The sequence below is a fragment of the Centroberyx affinis genome, unplaced genomic scaffold, assembly GCF_046629955.1.
Source record: "Centroberyx affinis isolate AG114_WGS23_722 - 3 ecotype Tasmania unplaced genomic scaffold, CSIRO-AGI_Caff_v1 ptg000249l_1, whole genome shotgun sequence".
NCBI classification, from domain to species: Eukaryota; Metazoa; Chordata; class Actinopteri; order Beryciformes; family Berycidae; genus Centroberyx; species Centroberyx affinis.
The window spans coordinates 12,682-32,824 of NW_027278932.1; the positions used below are offsets into that span (position 1 = coordinate 12,682).

At 41.8% G+C, this 20,143-nt stretch overlaps 1 protein-coding gene across 1 annotated transcript; it reads right to left on the reverse strand.

The window, feature by feature from the left end:
* Positions 1 to 3,758: 3,758 nt before the first annotated feature.
* LOC139665871 (transcription elongation factor SPT6-like) lies at positions 3,759 to 19,954 on the reverse strand. The gene is made up of 37 exons (XM_071544881.1): positions 19,870 to 19,954; positions 19,150 to 19,263; positions 18,752 to 18,925; positions 18,596 to 18,666; positions 18,293 to 18,485; positions 18,120 to 18,204; positions 17,766 to 18,021; positions 17,516 to 17,617; positions 16,770 to 16,883; positions 16,574 to 16,663; positions 16,343 to 16,485; positions 16,091 to 16,223; positions 15,867 to 15,981; positions 14,869 to 14,998; positions 14,626 to 14,776; positions 13,901 to 14,055; positions 13,205 to 13,397; positions 12,810 to 12,952; positions 12,585 to 12,702; positions 12,413 to 12,489; positions 12,167 to 12,302; positions 11,859 to 11,996; positions 11,133 to 11,300; positions 10,894 to 11,021; positions 10,094 to 10,301; positions 9,318 to 9,465; positions 9,046 to 9,188; positions 8,737 to 8,877; positions 7,861 to 8,056; positions 7,511 to 7,749; positions 7,291 to 7,407; positions 6,987 to 7,111; positions 6,060 to 6,172; positions 5,887 to 5,964; positions 5,540 to 5,718; positions 4,625 to 4,827; positions 3,759 to 3,979 (listed from the first exon to the last, which is right to left on the reverse strand). Exons 2-37 carry the CDS (start codon positions 19,250 to 19,252, stop codon positions 3,790 to 3,792), a joined length of 5,196 nt encoding a protein of 1,731 aa, XP_071400982.1. The 5' UTR covers positions 19,253 to 19,263; positions 19,870 to 19,954; the 3' UTR covers positions 3,759 to 3,789.
* Between the last annotated feature and the right edge of the window lie 189 nt (positions 19,955 to 20,143).

Below are 20,143 nucleotides of genomic sequence, written 5' to 3' on the forward strand. Positions count from 1 at the left end.
AAATAGTGTTGCCTCTCTCAAGTGAAAATCAGCCTTTCCAGAATACCTCTGAAAATGTAGTTCCTGTTCTCCCGACTCCTGCGAGCGCCGGTGTACTGAACAGACCTACAACTGTAATTAGAAGGCCTACTGAGGAAACAGAGAGTCATAGTGAATGGGGGCTTCTTACTACAAAGAGACACAGGCCGGCAGTCGGAGAGGAGAGCAAACCAAGAGAGAAAGCCATGCCCACTGCTCTCGATGATAGAGTTACTGTCCCTACTAGCGATAAAACGGCACACGACCCAATGACATTCACCAGACTTAACGTCCCGACAGAGTCATCCGAAACTGACGAGACTGAAGAGCTCAGTCCACAGAGATCTGAGATCTCGAAGCAGGTGTCCTACTACATGAGCACCACCACCACCAGCACGCCCTTTATGAGTCCAATTCAGTTATCTATTCAGAGAGCGAAAGAGCAATTCAGTAGGAAAAAAAGGAGGAAAGCAGCGCTGTCTATCAGACAACAATGAGCTATTTGGTGCATAGAAGGATAGGCTGAAAAGGCAACTTAGCTGGCTAGCCGAGGTCTTGATGATCAGAAAAACTTGTTTCATGGAGACTGAAACGCATAAGAATTATACAGTATATTCTTTTCTGGCTCAATATTTAAGCCACAGTTTACAGGAATCATCATTTTGATTGTAAAACGAGAATCATGTTTTGTAATATTGTATTCTGCATGTCTAGAATAAAAATTATGAATGATTATAAATGTATCATTTTTTTTTTTTACATTGCATCCATGACTCATCAAAGTAGGTCAGAAAAAAGTAGAAATGAAAAATACAGAAGTTATTAGATATCTATGATGTTATCTTAATATATATATATATATATATACAGTATATCTTTGCCTACAAGTCTAATATTTTAGATATCATATATATCTGATTGATGATTCTAATTATATATTAGAATGATTTGTTTTATGATGATTTTCAGGCAACCTTTTCTGCAAGTTGGACATATATTTTGGAATGAAACCCAAATTGTTCCTTGTTTTTCCAAATAATTTTGTGTGCATATCCCTCATAATCTCAGCATGTAATATTTAATCATAAGGGGAAAATTAAAACTCGGTGAATGCAGAGGCTATTCACCAGCTTAACACTAACCTGCTTATCTTGATTTTTTTTTTTTTTGTGAACCATTCTTTCCATACTGTATGTGCAGAATTCGAGCCAAGAAACCTTGCTAGCATTCCAAGTTTATTTACTGTGTTCTTTTGTTCAGGGGGACCGGGGACTTTGGCCTTACACCCCCCCACTGACTTAAAGCAGTGTTGAAGGGGGTCACATTCTCGACAAGGGATTAGGTGCTCACCGTGCGCACTCCTCTCACTCAGTCCCAATGAGGGTTGTAACACCCGGTGCAGCGGCTGAAATCCCACGTCAGCTGATTCTCACATGCTTTGCACCAGAAGAATTTATCTGGATGAGTCTGAAAGAATGAGATGTGCATCACTGTTGACACCCGTAATTATAAATGGTCCTACGGCATATTGAGATAAGAGGGGGGGATTTGTGAATATACTGTACACACTATCAGATTATCTTGTGTAAATCTTGCAAACAGTTGGAACGGTGTAACAATGAGGACTTTCATGATACAGATCAGGGTCCCAGAGTTTTTGGAAGACACCCAAGCATTCAAAAGAGCTTGGCATGCAGACACAATGATAAGCTGTAATGGAAAAGAAAGTAACACAATTGGATCCGTGATAAAGCCATTTTTCACAGTGAGGAAATGAAAAAGTGGCAGAAACTTTTTATTCCATTCTGCGAGTCATGACTCGAGTCATGAGTTGTTTGTGTACCTAAAATGTACATACTGATTACAATTATGGATTGAGATTTAAAGGTCAGATTTTGACTGACGCTCTGACAATGCTCAAAATACCTGTGGTTGTATTTTTGAGTCCAAACACACATGGAAGAAAATGTCTCAATTCTTACATACACAACTCTGATTCATACAAGCAAAAAGACAGAAAAAGATACTTATTAACCAAGGATTTGTTTTTTTTTTATTACTGGACACATAGTATACTGAAAGGCAAATATAGAAGGTTTTGTTCACAGGTGTAGCTTACATTTGTTACTTCAGTTGGTCCAAACAAAATGTGCATGGGTATAACAAAAGGCTTAATACACTGACAGAAGCCAAGAAATGCAATTACTTATACTGACATACGGTAGTGACAACTGTGTATGGATAGTTAAGTACTGGTTGTTTCGGCAATGCATACCTCACCCTCACACTGCTCCCAAACACACACACACACACACACACACACACACACACACACACACACACACACACACACACACACAAAATGTAGTATTGTTCTTTTTCATTATGGGACACACTGACATTATGTTCGGCCTGCAGCTTTTGCATGACAGAGGCTAGACAGCAATAAGGCTCACACCAACCAAGCTAACAGAGCTAAGAAACACCTGCAGTTGACAGGAATTACTAAAAAGCTTCAAGTGATAACAGGAATGCAAGAACATAATGCTGCAGCAATATGATAAAGCTGAAATGAAGAGAACATTAGAAGAGAATATAAAGAGAATATTAAAGTCTTAGACATTTTCTGCTTTGAAGATGCATAAATAATCAACTTCAAATCAACCTCAAATGAATTATTCATTCATTGATATTTTAAATGCATGCATTTGGAGTTATTAAGCTTAAAGTCTGATTCGAACAAAGCATGCAGTTTCAATTGGCCTCATTTATTAATCAAGATATAAACAAATTTGTTTGTTTGGAAATTATAGTGTTCACACTATACACACTCATTGTGACATTTCTGTATTGGGATGTGGTATTAGTGTTTATATTTACAATAACTTGAGATCAAAAAGCTGAGGCAAAAATTAAAGACATCAACTTTGACTAGAGGGGCATTTGCATATCAGTAAAGCCTCTGTGAGGTTGTTCAATCACTGTGACTTGTTTATAATGCAAACTTTGTATTTTTCTTTGAAATCTCAACAAAAAAAAAATCATTTTAACTTCTCTCTAGAAATTAGCTTACAGTATCTAAGCTTCACATAGTCTTATTCAACTTTAAATAGGCCTATGTAGTGTCTGGTTCTTGGCCCCATTTATATCCAGTTACAGTTATTTACTACTGTGGTAGTGAAAATGGAACTAGATGTTTTAATGCTATAGAGCTAATGGGGTGTGTTTTTACTGAAAATATTACAGAGTAGGCCTCAGTAATTCTGCAGTGATCAACAGCACAGAATTCAGTTTGAATATTAGCATTTGCTGGCTCTGCAAGTGGAGAACGGTCTAACAGTCACAGAATGTTTCAGATATGGAGATACGCCAGTGAATCTGTTGAATGAGACATGCAACAGATATACAAACGTATCCTCGTGTCTACAACACTGATAAATGCAGATCAGAATTTTAATGCGGCTCCATTTTTCACACCAATTACGAACAACACATAGGTTGATAAATGAAGACCACAGTTTCCTGCATATTCTACAAATACTGCAACTGGGGAAAAGTTAACAACAGATGGGAGTTGGCTGATATTGCCTTGTATTGGAAATTGAAAAAGTCCTTGGCTCATTATAAACTGTTTTGGAGGACAAAGAACTCTTTTAAGAGGTGTGGTTTCACATACATGTTGGTAAACAAAAGCATATTCCCCTTTTAACAACTAAAGTTGTGTTGTAGCTGTGGGGAGGATTAGTAGAACCGAGCAGAACTTGGATGAACCTAGCGATCCATCTCATCCAGCAGCGGTGTCGCGTCTCCGGTGACAGACATGGGCGTGCTCTCGATCATGGGGCTGGGCGAGGGTCGCGGCGTCATCCTGCTGGGCCTCTGCTTCTTGCGCTCTGCCTCCTTCTCCTGGAGCCACTGTTCGGCCATCTTCCCCCAGTCCACTGCGGTGTGCGAAGTCGACCTGAGGATTTGGGAACGGGACATCGAGCAGAAGAGAATATAGATCTGACTGTGCTCCCAGAATTCTTTTCTTTCCAAAAGCGGTAACCAGAGGTGTGACCAAGGCAACTTTGCTTGAGTCCCAAGTCAGTCTCAAGTCTTGAGGCACAAGTCTCAAGTCAAGTCACAAGTCTAAATGTAGATTACTAAGTCAAGTCCAAGTCAAGTCCAGGTCATAAATGTCAAGTCTCAAGTCTAAATGTAGAAGACCAAGTCAAATCAGAACAAATCACAAGTCCAGTATTAATTTAATATCTTGGACTTTTCAATGCAATATCATTTTAATAGTATAAAAAATTGTGCCTCATGAGTTTGATTTCTATAATCAATTTCAACTTTAATAAATCCAATCAATCCATAAAACAGAATTCAAAATCTCATAACTTTCAAGTAATTTACACATACATAAGATCTTTTTTTCGAGACTTTAGAAACATTTTCAAGTCATCAAAGTACATCTACAAGTCAAATCTCAAGCATTCTCTTCATGCATCAAGTCAAGTCTCAAGCAATTCAAATTGTGACTCGAGTCTGACTTGAGTCCAAGCCATGTGACTCGAGTCCCCACCTGTATGATGGCGTTTTTGGAAACTGTGAAGTGACTTACTTGGGCTGCAACTGCGGCGTCCTGTGGTGAGAGGAGGACGAGGATGGCGTGGAGGAGGAAGGGCGGCGTCCGTGTGAGGACTGGGGAGTGCTGCTGGGATACTGTGGGGTGTTGATGCTCTGCGGCTGGCTTGGGGTGGTGTATGAGTAGCTCGGCGTCATGAGGGGCGTCGCGAGAGGCTGCTGGGCAGGAGTGGCAAACACCTGGGTGAGTCAAAAATATCAAAGATTAGCTGGGGGGAAACTTGGGTTGGGGAACATTGAGGTCAACTGCAGAATAAAAATAATATACTTTATTTGTATAGCACTTTTCAAAAAGCAGCGTTTACAAAGTGCTTTACATAAAAATTAAAACAATAAAAGCAGTAAAATAAATAAATAAGAACAGATGACCAGACAGGGGTTAAAAGTTCCGCAATGTATACAGGAGCTTTACCATACAAGACGTTATATGAGGAGACAGACAGGGTTTTATTTTGCAATATTCTTCAGGTGAAAGAAGTACAGTGAAGTACAGTGTTTTTAATATGCTGTTCAAGGTTCAAGTCAGGATCAAACAGAACACCCAAGTTTTTGGACACAGACCTGACTTTGGAATTTAAGGCACCCAGAGACAGCTGAATTTGTTTTGCTACATGTTTGTGGCTGATAATGAGAACTTTGGTTTATCCGTGTTTAGTTGGAGGAAATTCTGAGCCATCCAATCTCTAATATCTGCAATGCAGCCTATTAAGATTGTTGGGGTTTACTGAGAAATAAAGCTGTGTGTCGTCAGCATAAAAATGAAAGGAAACATCATGGCGACGAATAATGTGCCCCAGAGGTAACATTATATAAAGAAAACAGAACTGGCCCAAGAACTGAGCCCTGAGGTACTCCATTTGAACCAGAGAACTGGAGGATCTGCCAAACGTACGTGATAGGCGCTGCTGCTGCCCCCTCCCCCAGTGCTGCTGCCGCTGTACGCGTATTGGCTGGATGCCCACTGGGCAGGGGTCGTGTTAGGGTTTTGACCCTGGCCCGTTACTGCGGCGATGGCATTGAACATCTGAGAGGTCATGTTGGGAGGGAGGGCGCTGACTGCTCTGGTCAGATCTGAATAGAGCGGGCAGAAAGAAAACACACAAAGGGATGTATACACAATCCATGGTGTACGCTGTAATGAGGACAGCACACTCTGTGGCATCCTATTGAGGTGAAGAATCCAATAATCCACTAAACTCACCAATATAACTCAGACTGTATTGATTGAGAGGAACTAACCTGCGATATTTATATTGGCTGGCGTGGCATTGATGGATGCAGGAGTGCGTGTTCTGCTGCTGCTGCTGGGAGTGATTCCTGTTGGTGAAATAAAGAGCAAAACCCCTCATCAGACACAAACCATGCTGGATCTCTCATTTCACTGTGTAGACAGATTTTCTATAGGTTCTGACCTGGCACCGGCTCCTGGTAGTGGTCCTTAAACCAGCGGAAGAGTCCATTGACTGTGGGAAAAATCTGGGCTCTGTATCTGAATCCCTCGGGCGTGATGGTCACAAATTCAATCCTGTCAAACAACATTATTAGGCGCTCCAGGAGTTTTTACATAATTATTGTGACAAACAATGCCTTATTCAACGTCAATTTCTTTAAATACATTAGAAGTGGTGGGCCCATCCCACAGTGTAAATCCAAATGGCAACCTGCTCTCTTGAGAGTTTGTAAACTATAAGAACTGTATGAATTGCACTCAACAGATCTTTGCATTGCATTGTGGGATGTATGAGGAGGACTAACAGTCATCCAGGAGGCCAACACATTATTCACCTCTTCATTGGTGTGTGTGCAACTTCTTTAAAGATGTCAAGTAGTTTATGCAACATAAGAGATAAGTCCTTGCAGTAACCGCTTACTTTTGATAAAAACCCTGAAATCATAAGATTGCAAATTCTTGCAGCGACTAGAATATGAAATTCTGAATGTAGCATTTACATTTCCAATATTTTACTCAAAAGTGATGATGCAGTATACTGCCTTTACACTACAAGATAGTGACATGTAAGGGTTAATGCTGTCGTCCGCGCCTTTTTTTTTTTGCCTCTCAGCTCAGTAATCTTGTTTTTTCTTGGCGGGCAACAGCCGCAAAGACAAAAAGCCCTTCATGCTTTCCCCTTTGCTCTGACACACATTTTCTGTTTGGGTGCGAGCAGCTCCAGTCTGGCACAAGAGGTGATTCTCCCCGTTGTCCAATGCACACGGCTTAAAACCGAGCCAAGTGCATCGCCACCATTTCTATATGTGTACAAATGCGTTCTTGGTATGAATGGGTGTTCGTTAACATCACAAAGGCAGTGGGTGGTGGTTGGCAGTCACCAGCTAACCTTGGCTTTCCTCTGGGCTGGTAACCAAGCAGGAACTTCCCTGGCAGCTCTCTACAGGCAGACACATAGTACGGGATGAAAGTAGGTTTCTCCTTCTTGCTTTTCACCAGGACCTCCTCCATTTTCTGTAATTCAGAAAACCAGTAGCTGATGATTGTTAAGGAATACTTCAAAAGGGTCAAACTCTGTCTCTTTTACAGTCTTCACAATCGCCAGCAAAGATAGATGACACATTACACATTAAACATGATATAAATATTTTCCCTAATACAACTGAAAATTATCCATATTATCAATATATTACTCCCTTTCTGTCTCCGCCACTGCATTCTTGAAAATATTTGTGACCAAGCAGATCACGAGCAAATGCAGCCATTGGTTGGACGTATCGGGCCGTGATTTCATCCAGATCTTCAAATTCCTGAGGATAAGAATATAGGAAATATGAAAAGTAAAATTTAATATATTTACATTATCTGTGCACAAATCCTCTGAGACTCCATTCACCAGTAAAAACAACCTACTTCATTGTTGATCCAGAGGGTGTGTCCCAGGCTGAAGGCGTTCTCCTTGCCCTCCTCCCGTACGTCGATGTGCTGGTAGATTCCTTCAGCCACCTTCCAGGTGACAGTGAGGTGGTTTTCCCCTTTGCTGCTCGGCCTGATGATCAAGTCTCCCTGGTCCATGGATTCCATCATCTTCTCCGCCTGCTTAAAGTTGATGTTGTGGAAGGAGGGGTGGGCGATCACTCTCTTGATATAGGCTGTAAAGAGCAAAGAGAGAAGGAGATATGTAAGCAATAAGCAAAACATAATTCCATCTGTTGTATTCATCAATTGAAGATACGGGACGCTGAAAGCTCCCAGATACAAACTTGTTCTCTGCTGTTTCATCTTCGCCTCCTCCTCCTTCTTCATGTCTTCACTCTCAGCGTCAAAGTCGTAGTACGTGTCTTTGGGAAGCTTCCAGTCGTTGTTCTTGTCTGACAGGTCTGATGTCCGACAGGTGAGGTCCACGCTGAGCTTCTCGATGTCAATCTTCATGATTCTGCAGTGCACCGTCATGCCCACCTACATATGATCACACACACACACACACACCATATGATCTAGTAATCTGAAGGCTTGTACTGCTCTTGACCTCTAGGGGACAAAGCCTGAAGGAACTTTAGTATAGTTGCTTAACGGAAACCCCTCTCTCCTGTGTGTCTTCCTTGGCCCTCACTTGGCCTTTTCCTGAGTGTGAGCGACTACACACTCTTGAAATCCCCATTTACACTTTAAAATACGGCATCTGCTCTATTTGTACATCAAAATCGTTTGAACTTAAATCAAAGTCAGCTCCTCTTGTTAAGCATGTTACAGCAGAAAGTGCAAAGACAATCCTTCAACTGATTTTAGATGGGAGTATGCACACCACAAACAAATATACTTTATTATGAATAACAAGTTACACTTCACTGTTGTTGGGTGAAAACCTTGTATCTCCAAATTGCCTTTTTCACAATGAAAAACGACTTTGTTTTTAGCTTGATGACCACACATTTTTTGATTTTTGTAGCTGGTTTTGAAAAGGTGCCATAAACCATAAAGTGTTGTAGTATTTTCTTAACCCATAGAGGAGCATGTAATTCTTCAGTTGAAGTTAAAACATGAAAATCACCAAAACTGGAGTTACACAACAGGTTTTCACACAACAGCTACGACTTGCAATAATGACTTGCAATGAATATTTGAATACACAACCCGACCTTCACTCTTTCCTCAGGATGCTTGACCACTTTGTCGCTAAGGAACTTAGTGGGGACAAAACCAGTGACTCCGTTGTCCAAGCGGCAGCGCACACCGATAGCCTGACCGGGACAGGAGCCGCTGTCAAAATGATTCCACACCTGCAAGAGAGAAAGCACAATCACTTGCATGCCACTTGCATACATTGCTGCCACTGTAGTTAGAAATAAATGTTAACATCAATCAATCAGTAAACTTGTTTTAAGCTACCAATATTGCACAGTCAGAATAATAAACTGAAAAACTCAAACGATCCCCTCAAAACTCACCTCGCTGAGTTCAGGAAAGTTGTCCTGATGGCAGAACGGACACTGCCACAGACCCGTCTCATCATTCCTTATAGCTTGGTCATAACTCTCCCCCTGGGGGCGCCGATGAGCGATGCCTGTCACCACGCTGGTCACCAGTTTACCTGGAGGGAGCAACCTAGACTGTTCATGCCCACTTCTGAGATTCATGTAAACATTAGATTTAGTTAAAAAAAATACAGCTGAAACATAATGACCAGTTGAAATATCAGTGAGGATGTTGTTATCATTACCGATGTAGAATGTTTCAGGTGTCTCCTTGGTGAGTAAGTTGAAGATCTCCTCTGTGTTCGGACCTCTGTAGGTGGACCGAAGATCCTTGTATCTACAGCTCAGCTCGGCACGGATGTCATACAGAGTGATGCCTTTATTTCCATAGCCCTAGAGAACACAGACAGTGTCAGTTTGTTTTCTTTAGTCCAAACCACAGTGGAAAAGCCTAATTACACGGGAACCATGGCTTGTAAACATCAGTCACATGGACTCACAAGTAGCTCATTTATTAGACAGAGTTTTGGTAACCTGATGGATTTGTCTGCACTCTTTGCCATGATCTACCTTCTCTGGTGTTCATACCAGTTAGGAACACATAAAGAAAAAGCTGAATATGAGCATCAGTTGTGACTGTGGTTAGCCCTAACTTCATTTTGTTAGCTAGCAGTAGCTGCTGGTTATCAGATGTCAACATCTGTCTCCTTACACCCATAAAACCTTGTGCTATGGGGTTGTTTCCTGTAGTTGTTACAATTACGTTCTCACTCCTAACAAACACAGTTCGCTTGGAAGAGAACTGAAGGCATTTTCAGGCATCTTGGTGCAGTTATTTGGTGGCACCGAAGTTTGAATGGCATTGTTCTCAACTGCCCAAATGAACCAAACTACACGAGCAAAACACTCGAGACCTTGAATAAACCGCTCCAAACATGCTTGGTGTGAACACAAACTTAGAGAGTGAGAACTGCTCTGTTACCACAATGTAATCTGGCAGCCTTCTGTTATTCTCACTGACCTGCCTCTCCAGCTCCTCAGCAAAGGCATCCAGGTCCAGGTCTTTCAGCCGCTCCGGGTTTTCCAGGATCTCCTCCAGAGCTCCGGCAGGGTTGGCATCCTCCGCTGACTCATCATACTCCAAGGCATCCACAGCCATCTTGCGCGCCCACTCATAGGTCTCTGGGTGAACCCGCGATCCATCCAGAACCTCGATGTAGGAGTCGGTGCTGCAGGGAGAGACAGTCGGCAATGAGATTCTTTCAGACAATGAATCAACACCCTAGCAATGAGTCTGCCACATTATTGCATATTTCTACTGCTGTTGTTACATTCTCTTATACAATAACATGAGCATGTCGATGAAATAATGAAATTCATGTTATTTTTATGTCAATGTCAACATTAACATATCTTTAATGTCTATTAGGTGTATTCTGTGCTGCAAAGAGATACTTGGCAATGAGATTCTTTCAGACAATGAATCAACAAACTAGCAATGATGCAAAAAAATTGATTTTCTAGAAAATTCTGCCACATTATCACATAATTGTATGCCAGTTTAATTGCTACTGCTATTTTTGCAAACATTCTCTTATATGTTGACATGAATGAATAAGTACATTTCTGTTTTAAGCCCACAATTGTCATGACCAATGATGTAGTGGTACATTTTATAATCATATTAATAATAATATGGTTCTTGTTCTTTTTCTGTCAATATCAAAATAAAAAAAAGATTTTTTAATGTTTTTTAGATGTATTCTGTGCAGCATTGTTTTTGTCATGTACTGTATCTCTAGGTAACGTTCACAGTCTGACCTATCTCCCAGAGAGGCTGTGTCGATCTTAATGAATCCGGCACAGTTGATGAAGACTTTGGGACCCATGTGACACGTAGTGACCAGCTGAGTGCGATTTTCCAAACGTGTGTTGTTCTGCTTCAGGATCTGAAACCACAAGTACATATGATTTGTTCGAATGGTGCGGCTTTAACACTTTAACAGAAAACACATTTGGACAAAAGGGAACAGGAACACCTCTTGCAGCCCCTGTCTCACCTTCAGCAGATGGGCTCCTTTCCTCGGGCCGAGGCCACAGATGTACTGGACCAAACTCTGGGTGTAGGGGTGAGCCATGGCCCGGTTCACATCCACACCCACCTCGTTGACCCGGTTGATGAACTCGCACTGCAGAGCATTCAGCAGATCCTCCTTCACCACATAATCCTACATGGAAGTTAGAGGACAGTCAGAATCCTCATATGGACTTGAAGTCACAATGAAACCACATTTTGAGAGCATCTTGCTTCCTTCATGTGATGTATTTTCTGTTGAAAAATATTTAGGCGGGACTTAACGCGAGAAGGGATCATAAATCAATGGGATATCAGTTAGGGAGAGAAAGGCAGTTTTAATTTGGTGGGAGGGGTGGGATTGTTAAATCTGTGATGGTTTTATTGGTTGGAACTCTTCCTGGTGCAGAATGAGGTCAACGTTAAAGATTTGTTTTCCAGGAAGTAAAAGTAATGAGATTTTGATATAAAAATACAATAAAATACATTTTGTTTGTCATTTTTTGGCATAAATTGTCAAATAGGTATGGTATCATTGATGACTCTGATATATGGCTGATCCTGAAATTCATCAGATTGAGCTATATAATTTCAAATAAGAATTTGAAGAGCAATAACACAAATTTGTTGATATCAAAGTCTGTAAAATGACCTTCATACTGCAGTTTTATATTGCACAATAGTCTTATACTGTACTGTCAGATGTCTTCACCTGAAGTGGGTGGAGTTTCAGACACAGGATGTCCTCATCACTGCTGCAGACTTGGGCGTACTCAACTAGCGGATCCTGGATCTTCCTGGCCACAGAAACGGCTTGTCTCAGGAGAGGAGGGTAATCCCGGAAATCTGCCTGTACAGCAGGAAGAAAGGTTAAAGACAAAAGCCTGAACATTATGAGAGAGAGAGGGCGAGAAAGAAAAGGAGAGAAAGTGACAGAGGCACACTAAAGAGAGTTTTGTGGGGTGGGAGAGGGTTTTTTGAGTTAAAAAGGGTTCTGAGATCTGAAATGTTTCAGTTGACCTCTGACTTCTTGCTGTTCATGTAGAGGATGGCAAGTTCGTTGTCGACCAGTTCCACCGCTATGGAGGGAAAAGAAGACTCCTGCTCCAGCTCACTGACTGTGCGCTTTATGTCATCGATGACCAGCTGGGCGTCCCTGAGGTTTGCAGTACATGGGACACAAGCGAGACAAATATACAGGCGTGTCAGCGGGGTTCTTTATTGGTCAGAGAAAGCAGAGGAAAAAAGGAACGCAGGGTAACTGACCTGTTCTCTCCAGACACGGCAATGATGTGAGGCTTCTTGCTGCTCAGGAACTTCTTCAGGGTGTCAATGTCTTGGAGCTAATATATTATTACACAGAACCAGAAAGTTGATTTATCACTATGCCATCCTTAGATTAAGGTAACACACATGATCGTAATGAAAGAGGCATCACCTTCTTTTCCCTCTCATCCTCTCTCCATGCATTTCTCCTCTTCAGAAAGTAGGGAAGCCTCAGGAAATCCCCCATCTCTCCATCACCGTTCACTAAGGCGCAAAACACCGGAGTGTCTCTGAGGGGAAACAGGAATAAGAGGTAAACCACTTCATACTACGGCATCATGAAGAAAGTCAAGGGCCAAAAAGGCTCTGAAGCCAAAGATGGAGCCATATAACCGACCTGCTGGATGCAAAGGCCACTCCCAGGACCCGGATCCCCTTGCTCTGGGCCTCAGCCATTAGGTCTTCATCCTCCTCCTCCAGTTGCTGGTCGGGACGATAGGGCGCCACCTTCAGCCAGTTATACAGCTTCCTGCTGCAGGCCTGAGGGGTGGCAACCACTATCACAATACTGTGGGCTCAACATACATCAATGCTCTGAGCCGCCTGCTTTGGAAAGTCAATGCCAGAATAAGAAAAGAAGTTATCAATACCATAGTAACAATGAAAACGTAGAAGAAATAAAAGCTTTTTAAAGTACTGACAACAACAGCATTTACATTATCATCATTATCAGGTTGTATTCTTATATTGAAGAGGAACTGTTGATCATCTTGATTAGAGAACATGAAATACCTTGGTAATGTTTTCTTTTGCCTCAGCTATGAGCTTGTTCTTCAGCTCTTTACCCATCTGTGGGTAGAGGAACTGCTTGAGGGAACGCTCGATGGCCAGGGTGCGTTGCCGATTCCACTCCTGAACCTGGTGGCTGAACTCATCTCTGTAATAAAACTGCTTGATCTCCTCAAAGTAAGTCTGGTCACCATACCTGCCACATAAAGACACAGAAATGGCAGTCAGTCAGTTTTAAGCAGAGAGATTCTCGTCAGGTTTTACATTTGTAGTAAGTGAGTAAAACAACACAAAGATCTCAGCCAAGTCTGACATGTTTTTTTTGTTTTTTTAAAGAAAGCAAAACAGTAAAATCACCTCTCTAACATGAGAATATAGAGATTCTTTCCAGGTTTTACATTCATATCAAAATTTTATGTTGTCGATGAAGTTGCAATATATTGCACCACTTTATTAGAAAAATTACAGTAAAACAACACAAAAATCTTAGTCAAGACTGATATTATGTTTTTTTGGCTGAAAAAGAAAAAAAGAAAACAAAATAGTAAAATCACCTCTCTAACATGAGAATATGTTATTATGAAGCTATAATTTTCTGTCTGTGATAGCAGTCAAGCCCAGAAATAAAATCCGATCAGAGCTGTGGGCCACAGGCAAACTTAACAATCATGGAATAATAACATCAACAATACTCCTCACCCCTTCACTCCGAGCAGGTCAATACAGATGCTGATGGTGAGCAGTCCCTCCTCCTCTGCCTGACACATCCTGAGGAACTGGTCTCCATTCAGCTCCTTCACTGGCTTGTTCTTCAAGTACTTGAATGAGTAACCGTAATGGGCCTCGTCTATGTCCTGTGAGAAGAACAGGTGGGACAGCAAGAGCCATACAAAACTCTGAATGAGGTGCTGATGTTGTGAATCATGAACATATTGAAAAGAGCAGAGTTTACAATCTTTTTTTAAGAGGGTGACCCACTGCACCTATTCAATGGTAGAGGAAACTCTGGGACACATTACTGCCTTTAAATTAAGAATTTGTTTACAAAAAACAGAACGGAACAATTCAATTAATGAATAAAATATGCAAAGAAAATAAAATTTCAATGCAGGTTTTATGGAGTGTTTTTATGTAGTATCACTGTGTGATCAGGGAGGAACCGCCATCATGTCAGAGGTGGAAGACACTGATTGGCCAATTTCAAACCTTTATACTAATGTTTCTATATTTCCTGCATATCCAAAAAGAATGCAACTGCTTTTTCCTGTTCATTCAATATAGATGAAAATATCCTCAAGTGAAACCTAAAGGCTGTCCATACTACAACATCGTGCTCACATGGGTGACTTGGTGTAAACAACCTGATGCAGATGGATTACCTGTGATTATAAACTGAACCAGCCACTACATTTTTCACAGTGTACCTTTTTCCCTTTCTTGGTGGGTTTGATGTTGATCTTGGCTCTCTCCTGGAACGTCTGTCGCAGGACGTGTCTGACCAGCGGCTCCCGGGCGATCTGCATAGCCACCATGTAACGAGTTCCCTCCAGCACCGCCTCTGCTGTGCTGAACTGACTGGATATAGACAGACAGAGGTTGTCGGGTAGTGTTGGGAATAAGTGAACATTCTTGAATATGGTAGAAAACCCAATTTGACACCGGCTGACCTGCAGATGTAGTCCTTGGCCAGCTCCAGAGGCTCTGCAGGAAACTGCTCTGTCTCGTGGCGCTGGTAACTGTCCCGCAGGTTCTCTCCAAACTGCTCTGGAGTCAGACCAAACTTCTTCGCCAGGCCATCTGACCAGCAGACCAGACCACACCAGAAAGGTCAAAAACAGTTCAATGTTATATGGCCTCAACCATTTTTTCCCTCATGGTACTGAAGCGCTCACACTTGTCTACACATTATCCTGCAGTACATGAGGGCAATGGTTTTATTTCATATCTATAAGTAGTGGATAGTAGCTGCAGGAAAAATGGTGTAATATTGGTGATACTACACTTCTAAACTATGAACAAGGTTGTGCCATTTCATCTGTGTCTTTTATGTCTACACAAGATACATGGTGCTACTTGTAGCATTTTGAGTTTCAAATTTCAGATTACATTTCCCATAAATGTAATCAAAGATGGTGCTGCTACTTGCCCCCCTCCCCTTCCCTGCTGTTTCTCCATGTGTGCTTGTTTTGAAGAGTAAAAAGAAGGATAAGAGGCGATAACAGCCCTTGATAACAGCCAATATGCATTCCAACGAGGCAAAAGTTGAAATTATGCAGTTACAATAGTGGAACTGGAATATATGTGTGTATTACTTGCAAACTATTGTGAGGCAAAGCAAATCAGCCTTTGTGCTGTAAAGCAATATAGCAGATTCCCTGTGAAATCCAACCTGGTGGCACACTATGTAAAATGTAGTGTAGACGCCGGTAGAGGCTGCCTATCATTTAGGCAATGGTCTCATTGATTTATGGTAATGTCTGAAAAGTAATGTAATGATTTATTGATGTTAAAATGCGACATGTAGAACCTTTCATAACAGCATACCTTGTGTCAGCACAAATGCGTGTTGTCCAACAGACAGAATTTTTCAAAATCACATATCATTTTAAAGTGTGTACAATATCTGACAGTGACATCTAGTGGACATTAATATTGATGTACTAACCCAGTCCAGCACTCTGGCAGATACTGTACATGTCCCTGCGAGATGCGAGCTTCAGGTCAGGCCCTTTAAGCTGCCGCTCTTCCTCCTCTTCTTGTTGCTCCTGTTCCTCTGCTTCCTGCTCTCCTGCGGACATAAAACATGATACGGATGTATTTGTGCTACAGAACAACAATGAACAATGTCAAGACTCGGGACTAGAATAGAAACCTACTGTCTTCATCCACTTCTTTAATCTTTTTCAACTTCTTTGAGCTGGACTTGGCCGCGTTTTGCATCTTTGGTATGTCTCGGCCGTAGTACAGAAGGAAGTGGTTGTAGACGTCGCTCAGTTCATCGCTAGACTGGACGTTCTTCAACCTGGACAAGTCCACAAATACAATGAAACGTTTACTCATTTGGAATAACAAAGACAGAAATAGACTTGCTTGCTTTATTAGTAAAACAGCTATTGTTAAATAATTTGGAAGAAGCCATACCTTTCTAGGTCTGCGGTGTCGAGGGGCCGGATGCCATCAGACAGCGGTTTATCCGGGTCGGCTGAGATCTGCTCAAACTGGAAGGACTGCATCCTCTGGAAGAGTCGGGTCAGGTTCTGCTTGCGGGTCTTCAGCTGGGTCCACTATTACAAAAAAGGTGGGTTTAGGTTTAATTAATAAAGGATTTTTTTTATGTAACTACACAGAAAAGAGACATGGGTTGTTGATCACCTTTTCATCCCACTGCCACACCTTCCACAGGTCATTTATATTGAGCTCTGGCTCCACATACTCTTTCCTGTAGAAGGCTATGAATGGAACCTAGGGGGACATTCAAAGAATTTCAGACTGACTTTTGACATTTGCTCAAAATAAGATTACAGAACACTTATTTTGTTGTATGAAAACAAATAACAATGATAAATACCTCAAAGTGCTGGTTCCTCATAAAATTCAGAGCCTCTTTGATCTTTTGGATCATACTAGGACCTTTTTTGCTGAAATTAGAAGTCGGGCCTCTTTCCAAATAGTCGGTGTTCTCCTGAATTTAAAGCAAATTAGAATGGATTAGACTCAAACTGCTATTTTAAGCAGCTTTAAGATTACACATGGTGGTTCATACTAGGGTTTGGGTCAATTCAAAAATCAACTCATCAATTCCAATTCAACTAAGGAATTGGAATTGGAATTTAAAAAAAACCTACAGGAGCCAGAATTGGAATTGAATTGGAATTTTAGGAGGTTGAATTTAATTTGAATAAATTTTGTGAAATTCCTTTTTTTGTTTGTTTTTTCCTACCACATATCTGAGATTACACGAAGTGTGACGGTATATAATATCAATATTAAAGGTACCTTTCAGCTGTTATTTGATGCATAACATGCAATTGTAATACATACATAATGACTGAATGTATTTGATTTGTTTAACTGTCTTTTATTTGATTCATAATGTTTGATTTATAATGTTTAGCAAGTCAAGACAACCTCTCTTAGAATTGGAATTGCATGGAATTTAATGGAATACAATTCTGTTTCCTGCCATTCTGCTGGGTGACATTCTGATTCCAATTCCAACTGAACAGGAACTGAATTGGAATTTACCATGAATTCTCAATTCAAGTCATGAATGGCCCCGACGCTGGTTCATGGTTGGCCAACAAGCATCTTTACCTGCATGGAGATGGTGGGAGTGGAGAAGGCGTTCCTGTAGATCCACTCAGCCTCCTCCTCCAGCTCATCATCCTCTGCAGGCTTCACAGGAAGGGATCGCAACTACAAACGACAAAGGCACAGCAAAAGTCTGTTTACTGGCCTTACATATTCTGTCCTTAATGCCTCCCAACATGTCAACATTTTAGGCAGAGATGTCAAGTGGAGAAATCAGTGCTATGTGGATACAGCTGGAGTTCTTCGATCGCACCTGGAACCTCTCAGGCATGTCTGTGGAGCGGATCTCGTTGTCCTGGTCCGTCATGTGACTGCTCTCCAGCTCACTGGGCTCATAGATCTCAAAAATGCTGCGACGGCCCGCCCTCTTTTTGGCCTGCTTCTTAGGCCGCTCCCAGGACTCTTCTTCGGCGTCTTCCTCCTCATCCTCTACGTCGTCGTAGGCCTCCGTGTCAAAATCTGCAAAGTCAAAATCCCCTCCGAATATCTCCTGGGCCTCCTGGAGAGCTCTGTGGAAAAGGTTTTGATATTTACAAATCACTGGCATCCTTTTGTGCACGAAAAGGATGACAACTTTTAAATGAACAAGCAGGTCAGAATCACTTACGCGTCCGTGTATCCCGGCAACTTCTTCCTCCATTTGGGTTTCTTCAAAGGTTGACCATCATCGTCCACAATGAAGTCATCGATATCTGAGAATTCATCAGACAAGATTTTACAAGACAAGCATGGATGTCGAAACGAATCAAACCCTTTTGAAGTGAAGTAGGACCTTCGTACCAGATTCCTCCTCGTCTTCCTCGTCTTCCCCAGGATGCAACGGCACGTCCAACGCCGCGTCGCGATCATCCATGCCACTCACTCCCATGAAGATCTCGTCCGCTATCATGTCCTTCTCGTGGGCCTCTCTGACATCATCATCCCCTTCCTCATCCTCGTCCTCAGACATGTCTCGCAAACGTCTGAATTTTTGCTGACCACAGTAAGGAGGAGAGGAGATTGATTTAATTTGTTGGTTAAAATACATAAAAATTTGTAAGACAGATTATTTTCAAAGTGCCTGTCATTAAAGCCTCCAATTACCCTTTTCACTTTTACTCCCAGATTCTCTTCAATGAGATCAATATCGTCGTCATCCAAGCGGTCATCATAACCTGTAAGCAGACATAAAGCATCATTAATCCATAGCTATTGCACGCTCCATTGAGAAAAGGCACTACGGCATGAGGAAACACTGACTTCGCTTCCTTTTGCGGTGTCCTATTTCTTCCCCAGAGTCGCTTTCTCCTTCCTCGTCCCTCTTGCCTTCATCTTCCTCCTCTTCCTCCCCATCTCGGTCCACATCGTCATCGATCAGACCTCGAAGGTTTCCGTGCTCATCCTGATCCTCTGTGTTGTCTTCCTCCTCCTCATCTGTGGAGACACATTTGATCCAAGTTTCTCATCAAAATAGATGTCAGGTCTTCCGCCAGCACATAACTGTACATTCAGTCTCAAAAGCCAAACTGCTGAATTCATCATTTATTCAGCATACTGTAATATTGAACCAACATACCCTGCAAGCTGGTTTGCCATGAAGTAAGGATACAGATGTGTTCAATACAAATGATCACTTATTATCCTCAGGTTGACCTTACCATCATCGACCTCCCCATGTTTCTGTGCTTTTTTCCGGTCAGCGGGCCTCTCGAATAATTCCTCCTCAGACTCCTCTGCTTCACTTTCGATGAAGTCGGACATGATAACAGGGTCTGTTGATATAATCAGTGATGAATGCATAAGCATATTGTCTATCGCATCTTTGGGTTTATGAAGCATCACATTTATAGTTTCATGTGATGTGAAGTTTGGTGTGTCCAGTAGGCCTATATAGCTGTAACAACTGATTGCAAGTCAGAATAAGATTATTAATCCACTGTATGCACTGTAAAATAGCCTCCATTATACCAACTGAATGATGAATGTAGTGTCTGGATGCGAATGTGAATATGGGACTAATATTATTAGAGCAGATAATCCAAGTCACGAAATGGACAAAGTAAATGGAGCTAGAAGCAGTCTTTTTATTTTCATCCTGACAAGCAAGCACCATGCAAAATAATCGACACAATACGATGATGGCAATGCAAAACCAATAAACCCAATTATAGGAGAATGTTTAAGGGCACGACCGCAAACGCAGGGTTGAGGTGGAGCTTTTTTTTTTTCTGCAGACGCATAGATGCACACACACACACTGGTACAGGACATGCATGCTAACAGGCTAGCACAACACAGAATGCCTGCTTCAGATGCTAGAAGCGGCTGGGACTGTCCCCCTTTTCCGCATTCCTTGCGACACCCAATCGCCAACATACCTTTTTCAAGTCAGATGCTTTATCTGTCGGAGAAACGGTTTATTGAGGGGGGACCATCGCGGTCTGGATGGATGGCTGATGTTAAGCGTTAAAAAGCAGGGAGGACGCAGAAAATGAATGCAGAAATGGATCCGACAAACTAATGGAGGCGACGCACGAACGTCACGGAATCAGGGAGCTGCTGCGATGCATGGAAAGCTGCTTCAACTGAACCAAAAACACAGAATTTTTTTTTTATTTTTTAAAAAGCTTTATTTCAAACATCCAAGAATAT

Bases quoted from the DNA above. Each gene is read 5' to 3' on its own strand.
- LOC139665871 (XM_071544881.1), bottom strand. From the start codon at position 19,252: ATGTCCGACTTCATCGAAAGTGAAGCAGAGGAGTCTGAGGAGGAATTA. The intron at 12,703-12,809 runs GTCGGTTATATG...GTTTCCCCTCAG, and splicing joins GTGGCCTTTGCATCCAGCAG to AGACACTCCGGTGTTTTGCG. The intron at 3,980-4,624 runs GTAAGTCACTTC...CCAAATCCTCAG, and splicing joins ACGCCGCAGTTGCAGCCCAA to GTCGACTTCGCACACCGCAG.